Source organism: Diadema setosum, chromosome 9 (assembly GCF_964275005.1).
Source record: "Diadema setosum chromosome 9, eeDiaSeto1, whole genome shotgun sequence".
In the NCBI taxonomy this organism is placed as follows: Eukaryota; Metazoa; Echinodermata; class Echinoidea; order Diadematoida; family Diadematidae; genus Diadema; species Diadema setosum.
The window spans coordinates 37,588,997-37,597,132 of NC_092693.1; the positions used below are offsets into that span (position 1 = coordinate 37,588,997).

Consider the following 8,136-nt stretch of genomic DNA (forward strand, 5'->3'; position numbering starts at 1 on the left):
GAGTTTATAAACTCATCACCACATATTTGTAACGGTTTATGTTTGCCCTGAAATGTAGATTAGTGTGTGTATGTGTGTGTGTGTGTGTGTGTTTTCTCGTGAAGAAATTATCAGTGGGATTGATTCATAATCGAGTTGTTCATATTGAAAAGAGATTATTTGCAGTACAATTGGAAAAATGGATATGTTTGTGTTTTAAATTGTATTCGTATTATTTTTGTTCATGTTACACCCAGAATGTCTTAATACAAGAATGACTTGAATGAAGTCAATAAAGATATCAAGGAAGAAACAAAAGTGTTGAACCTGTGTCTACATGAAATACAGATTCGCAAACATGGTTCTGGCTTGCTTGTCTAATCTCCAAGTGGATCCGAGTATGGGTGTAATTATGTCCTTTTGTATGTGTTTTTATATATAATCTGTGTGTTGTGTAGAAATGCGCAGGTACACGTGTTTGTATTTTTGTGTATGTGTATGTATACTGTCAGATCCGCGCTTCTGAACCGGTATGCTACAGCCAAAGATAAAATGAAAAAGTTGAAATATTATATGATCAACTGGACCTCAAAAAAAAAAAAAAAAAAAATGTAGGAGCCAAGGTGGGCCTCGGGTTAAAAACGGTTGAGAAGCACAGCTTTAGAATATTATGCATCAACATGATTGAGTTTCTCGAAAATGACTTTTTGGGTGTGTGTGTTTTTTTTTTAAATCTTCTTCTTCTTAGAATTCGACTCGTACCGCCCGATGACCAGGTTATTTCTGGAGATGACTTTCCTCGATGCTCCTACAACAAGTCACGTGACAGAATGAGCAACTTTTTTGGAGAAAGGTGTATACACCCTCTTGACTTCTATATGTCTATATTATGCACAAGATGATAGTGATAGATTGTGTAATAATACGTGCTTCGAATCGATTTCAAAAACAATCGTTGTCTTGAAAATCATTATCATCAGTGCACGTTTTGGATTCTTCATGCTATTATTGATGTTTTTCTTGTCGTGCTCATCGCGAAAACATTATTTTTTTTTAATTCTTCTTCAAGGGGATACTTTCATTGTCCTCAGTATGTTTTGCTTTTTTGGTTGAATTAAATCTCGATTGATTTTCATTATTACATGCGGTATACATACAGGCGAACGGCTTTGTCAGAATACAATGATCGCTGTTTTAAATCGATACTTTTCTAAGAATAGGCTGCATATTCTTATGTAATTTTTTACGGCTTGCATTCTCATACAGACGAAATCTACAGTTTCCGACATCCAAAAGTGATAGGACATGCTTCTAACCGAGCCAAAGCTAGAATGACTTGACTTTGAGTTTGACTGCCACGCAGTCGTCTGGGACGCCACTGCTTTTTATGCAGTCACAGCTTGTGTCGTATTTTCCCAAAAGTAACATTTACTTTCTTCATTACCAAATCATTACAATGAGAAATTCATATACAAAGACAATTTATGTACATTTAAGGAGGCGTAGCATTGAAACAACCACAGTTGACAAGGTAACACATTTACAGATAGACATCAACGAAAAAACAAAACAAAACAAACAAACAAACCCTAAAACAAAATCAAACAACAACAACAAAGAAAAAGGAAAAAAGCACAAAAGAAAGATTGATAAGTATAATGAGAGAAAAAAATATAAACATACTAGTACAGACTGAATTCTTTCATTTTCTTTTGCTTAAAGAAGATAATTTTCTGGTTTTATATCTATCCACTGAACCAAACAGTACCATTCGATATTCCCAGTGGAAACAGACATGTATATATCCCCCCTCAAAAAAAAAATGAAATTTTTCACTTTATTTTGACCTTGACTTCGGTAAAAGTACGGTTACTTCCGTTGTCTTTTTTCACCGCTATCATGGTCATGCAAATGACTATCAATTACGAGTAAACTTACATAAAAACTAGCTATTCCGATTTCAAGTAGACCTACTCGCTGGAAATGACAATTTGTGACTAAAGTATGATCACCTTTGACCTTGACCTTTGACCTCTCACCGTTATCATGACACTCATATTATGATACTTCTACCCTTCCTGCCAAGTTCAATTTTTATTGGACATTCCTAGCCGAGTTGCTGTTTTTTTTTTTCAGTTTCAATGACCTTTCATACGTTTGACCTTAAGGGACAAAGAAAATCCACTGAACAGTTTCACTCGAATCACGATATGGAGATCTTAGTGGTAAAATATAATTCCCCGGCTTCCTTTGGAATCGGAGCCATACAAATATTATGAGATACAGTGTATTGACAACCAGTAATATCCGTGGCTCACTGTCAATTTCATTTCAGCTACGATGCCAATCTACCACCGTTCTTGCCGAGAAATCACAGCAACATTCCCAATATTTTTTCTTATCCTCTACCCTTTGGGTTGCAGAATTCAGGTGAATAATTTGTTCTATCTTGGGTTTTTTTTGTGTGTGTTTTTGTGTGTGTTTTTTTTTTTCTGTCGTATTTTCATTTTACGGTCACCGGAGTGGAGGGGCACTCGCTACTTGAACTATTTTGTTTCTGCAACGGAGCCGACCCCACCAGAAATCAGTGAGCTGACTACATATTGAGCATTGTCCAATCACTGACGTTGAGGGCATAAATGCATCCACTAATATTGTCATCTTGGACTTTCTACTAAATGATGTAACTTGATGAGAAAAGTAATATCATTTAGGTGGTCTATTGCGCTAACTCCTGGCTTATCAGAAATGTGTTTTGTAGAATTACGGCACAGTGTAAAGATGTATAACTTTTCTCACTTTCTTTGTTTTTAAATAGTTATGCTGTGTTGTAGATATGCAGCACAGATTGGCCGTAACTCAAAAAGAGTATTCCCACTCCATGTAGGAAATAACTTACTGAATTGGAAGCTGAGAATATATGTACTTATATGTATATATGTATATATATATATATATATATATATATATATATCTATATATATATATGTGTCTATATATATATATATGTATATATATATGTACATATATATATATATATATATATATATATATATATATATATATACATATATATATATAAGTATTAATGAGTACAAATGATTACATTGTTTGTGTCAATATGCAGAGAGCGTTCTCAAGAAAGCTCTGGCAGTTGTCAGCAGGACTGGCTTCAATGCAACAAGGCGGTAAGTCCACGACACAAAACGAACAACAACCAACAGTCAGTTAGTTGTGTCCTTTTACAGAGGGATTCATGTTGATATTCGTGTTGGGCGTTCTGAACTTAACCGGATAAGTTTTGGAGAATTGTGGAATATGTTGAGTGAAAATTGGGCTCACTTCGTGAACAGAGATACAACATACCAAGTCTTTGATAAGTTTGAAAACCTGTTTAATCTGGCACCCTGAATTTTCTAGTGGGCACCGCGAAGAAGTGGTTTCACGACTTATCTGTCCAGTTGACCAGATTTAACAATTTTTTCTAACTACTACGTCCTGGCTAAATGAAAACATATTATTATAGCGAACATGTCTATGATGATTTCAATATCAGCCCTCACTATGTCTACGTTAATATCTACGTCAGACGCGCAAGGGAACATCAATACAGTGAGATTCCTTGATCATACTGATAATGCAGAATGTAGAAGCGAGATCTTCTGCTTGATATAGTTATGGTTTGGTAAGGCTTGCCTCACTATTATACGGTATGGTATGGTATGGTATGGTATGATATGGAATAGTATGGTATGGTATGGCATTTTGGTAATGCAAGGTGCGGACATTATTATGGCATGGTACGGTGAAGAATGATACAGTATGTTATGATATGGTACGATACGGTATGTTATACCGTGGTGTGGTGTGGTATAGCATGGTATGGTATGATAAGGGATAGAGCGTGGTATTGTACGGTATGGTGTGATTTTGGTATGTTATACGACATAGTATCGTATACTGTAATTTTAATCATGATCAACATAATTATTCTACCTTTTGAGACGAGGCCTTGTGGTGATGTTTCGTTTTTATATTGTTTATTTCTCATGCCAGGAAACAGTGTTTACGTTGCGTGGTCGTCGGCAACGGTGGTATACTCTCGAAAACTTCACTGGGTAATACCATCGATGAGCACGACGTGATCTTTAGGTAAGTGATGAAAGATTCCTCTGCAGCACAATCATTAACGTCTAGGAGAAGGGTTCTTCATTATCACTTTTTTTATGGCAGATGAACTTTCAGAGGGATGAATCCATTAAATCTGTGGATTATTTCATTGTTTCAATCCATTGTCGCAAGACTATAAATGGGAACCGTCAAGATTTTCAACGAAGTCCCGCAGACATCAGTATTTGAAAGTAGTGTCTGTAGTGGATTTTAGGATTGTTCATGTAAAAATGTGGGATTATATATTTTGTATGCATACGCCATATGTATTTCTATCTCTATTTTATGTTTATTGCATGCAACTAAAGTATCTTATCATGTATACATACAAACAGAGACATACACATTTATAGGCATGTTTATTTGTGCATTCAAATCTCATGAACAGCTTTGATGGAACTCAAAAATAATATCTTTGAGCAATGAAGAATAAGGTTCGTTATTTGAAAGTTCGTTAGAACGCACCTTCTTTTCATTTTCGGGTTAGCAAACCTTATTTCATTTTCAGATTAACGAGCATTCAGAATAAAGGACCTTCAGAATAACGAGTCTTATTTCATTTTCGGATTAACAAAACTTAGGAAAGCGAACTAGGCATCTACACTGTAAGAAAATTGGTGCAACTCTGAACCTTTACGTGTGACACAATTGTAGTAACTTTTCGGGTGCAACTTTGCACCCTTCAGGCCACTTCGCACCCCTCTGGACTGAAAGATGCAAAATTGCACCCGTAAAGGTGCTACAATAATAGTGTTACACGTAAAGGAGCAAAGTTGAACCTGATTTTCTTTAGAGTGTAGGTACAGTTTATAGTGTTTCGGAATGACGAACCTTTGGAATAACAAATCTTATTTCATTTTCGGATTAACGAACCTTTGGAAGCACGAACATCTACTGCTTTTCTACTAGAGTTTCTCCCAGTACCACGATGAGAGCACTTTAAACATTTTTTTCTGTCTCACATCGAGACCGTGGAAAGACGCATACGTGCAAAAGTGCCGATGTTTGGATGTAGGACGAAACTCTGCAAAGATAATGTACCATCACCATGGCACGTATCTCTGTTCATAATGTATGTACCCACTGTTTACATTTATAATACCAGCAACATTCCCTTTTCTCAGGAAAGAAGAAGCTTCATTCAGTTTTTTGTTCATACATTGTATTTTTGCCAATACCTGCTAAAAGTAATTTATGAGAGAGGGGTGAAAATTACATTGCATTACTTTCTCCAAGTTTCAGTAATTGCCCTATACAATTGTATTTACTATTGGCAAGTATGTACAACTCATTCTCTGGCTACTTTTATATTTTTCTCCCTTTTCTCACGATCTCTCTCCAGACTAAACGACGCGCCAACAGCGGGCTACGAAGAAGACGTTGGCTCGAAGACGACCCTAAGAATGGCCTACCCGGAGAGCAGTTTCCAAAACAGAGACCTCTACAGGGACCACTGGCTCTACGTGGTCATCCTCTTCAAGCCGTCTGACGGGGAGTGGCTGGTAGACGTGGCCTCTGGAAAGACGGTGGTGCGTCGCTCGCTCGTAGATTCCTAAAGGCTCCCCCAAACCATGCTTGAAATCTGAAGCTAAATACTCGTATTTAACTCTGTCTACAAACTCTTGAAACGCAGTTTTCATGGCTATTCGATTGCTACCAGATTTCGCGTCTTGAACAAAACGTATAGTGCATATTAATCTAATCGTATTAGGTGCAAACGGAAGATTGGCGGGGGGGGGGGGGTGGAGGGGGTAACATAAAACATGTCAATAAACCTCGGACGTCTGCTTAAGTGGAGTCCTTCATTAATAATATACTAACACCGAAGAGATTAAAATGCGTAACCATTAGTTATAGCGTCAATATCGATGTTTTCTCATCATTACTAGGTATTTCATGCGATTATTGTCACATTAAGACCATCATGATCATCGTCAGGGTTGTTGTAAAGTTGTTGCTTTTCTCTTCTTTTTTTTTTATTGGTCTGCAGAGAAGTTCGCTGCACTTCTGGAAGTCTGTGGCCAAGTCGTTGCCTAAGCCAGCGGATGAATTCCGGATCTTTAACCCCCTCATTCTGAGGGAGGCGGCAACGATGATTGGTTTTGATATCAGCAGCGGGAAAATGAACAAGGTGAGGCGACACCTTTCCTCTTCTCATACTCCCTCTCCCTCTCTCATTCTATATGTTTCTCTCTCTCTATGCCTCTGTCTCTCTTTTCTGTTTGTCTGTCTGTCGGTCTGTCTCTAGCAGATATAAGAAGAAAACAGCTAAAATGAAGCCAAAATGATTGATACAGTGCACTCCCGCTTTATCGAACACAGTTATAACGAAATTCCGGTTACAACGAAATAAAAATCCATTTCGCAAAATTGTTGGTTCTATGTTTTTTTATTGTTTATTTGTTAGGTTATAACGAAATTTCGATATAACGAAAGAAAACTGCCGGTCCCGCGGACTTCGTTATAACGGGAGTCCACTAGCTGTATTCACATTCACACGATTTTTGACAATCAATTGAATGAACTGATATCTGCTGTATTTGATTAGTCATCTTTCCGTTCCCATTGCGTAACCTTTCCATCGACAACTCCTTCAATGTTTTGACAAGATCCTCTCTCTTGCGCATGCCCATACAGAATGTACCGACAACAGGCAGCCTAGCGATCTCCATGGCAACGCGTCTGTGTGACGAAGTGAGCGTAGCGGGTTTCGGCTACAGGGAAGACAAGCCGCTGCACTACTACGACAAGAGCAAGGCCAGTGATATGAAGAAATCGTGGACGCACAACATCGACAAGGAGAAGCAATGGCTCCAGAAGCTGGTCGTCCAGGGCGTCATCCAGGATTTGACTGGGGGCATCGTGAAAATGTGAGGGACCATGCGTCAAGATGAGTCCCAAAAGAAGAATAGGAAAACACGCCTTTCATTTCGTTTCCATCTACTGTAGGCGCGATTTCAGGCTCTCTTTCTCAGTAGTCTCCTGGTGCTGTAAGTCTCTTTCACTCCAGCAAGGATTGTCTATGGAGTGGTCAGAGTTTTTTTTTTTTTTCCTTTTTTTTTTTTTTTTTTTTTTTTTTTAAGAATGTCCTTTCTCTTTGTGGGTGCCATTTTCCAGACTACCGACAAGCTAACAAACCGTGTGTTACACAGTACCAAGAAACCTCCTTGACAGTACTATAGACCTCGCAATTTTCGGTTTGATGGGCGATGCCAGACAGATGGGAAAAGGCGAACGTTATACAATTGCACAGACTTTGGATGGTTACCGGTACGCCAAGAGGATATCTGCCTTTGCGGAACAAAGGTTCGCTGTGTTTGACGTGACCGAATGATAAACACTGCACGAAGGCAAACCCATGTGGAATCCGCTTTATTGTAGATTTTTCTGCCATGGGGAAGCTTGTCGCCTCTTCACTACCTTCGATTTGTGCATCACGTGCCCTGTAGATGATGAAGCACAGACATCACGTTACCAGCTATGTGTTTTCGTGGGAAGATATTGGTAGGGGTGCAATGGGGTAGCTCTACCCACCCATTCTGCAGATCGATTTTCAGGGAGCTAATTACAGTTTTAACGGAACGCCATACGACGCACACAAGCTGAAATATGATTCTGTTTGTTTTTTCCTCCTCGTTTTTGTCTGTGTCTTTATTTTCTTTTTGTTTTTGTTTTCCCTTGCTTCTCAGGTCCTAAGTGTTTGTCACGGTTTTCTCGCAAAAGTCATAGCACAAAAGTTATTTAGATGGGGACAGAAAGACCAACATCAATTTGAGCTGCTGCTTCACGATATAATCAAGGACTTTCCCCGTCCTCGATCGTTGTGACTTTTTTTTTTTTTTTTTTTTAAATTGAGCAATGCATGTTCATGCATGGGAGCCACTGACTTTACAAAACAGCTCAATGTTACATCTGCAAACATAAGTATAGCGATGGGCAACGCCGTTTTGCGACGGAAAAATGAGTACTCGTCACACGTTGTCTTAT

General features: G+C 38.4%; 1 protein-coding gene across 1 annotated transcript; it reads left to right on the forward strand.

Moving 5' to 3' along the window:
* The first annotated feature begins 809 nt into the window (after window positions 1–809).
* Window positions 810–7,038, forward strand: LOC140233123 (CMP-N-acetylneuraminate-beta-1,4-galactoside alpha-2,3-sialyltransferase-like). The gene is made up of 7 exons (XM_072313238.1): window positions 810–832; window positions 2,315–2,409; window positions 3,107–3,167; window positions 4,036–4,131; window positions 5,492–5,678; window positions 6,140–6,280; window positions 6,787–7,038. The coding sequence occupies exons 1-7, from the start codon at window positions 810–812 to the stop codon at window positions 7,021–7,023; spliced, it is 840 nt and encodes a 279-aa protein (XP_072169339.1). The 3' UTR covers window positions 7,024–7,038.
* Window positions 7,039–8,136: the final 1,098 nt, after the last annotated feature.

What these genes read in the sequence shown, in the direction of transcription:
- LOC140233123 (XM_072313238.1), top strand. Translation starts at nt 810, where the DNA reads ATGAGCAACTTTTTTGGAGAAAG. An exon ending in CTTTGGGTTGCAGAATTCAG is followed by an intron (nt 2,410 to 3,106) that starts GTGAATAATTTG and finishes GTCAATATGCAG; the next exon opens with AGAGCGTTCTCAAGAAAGCT. An exon ending in GCAGCGGGAAAATGAACAAG is followed by an intron (nt 6,281 to 6,786) that starts GTGAGGCGACAC and finishes ATGCCCATACAG; the next exon opens with AATGTACCGACAACAGGCAG.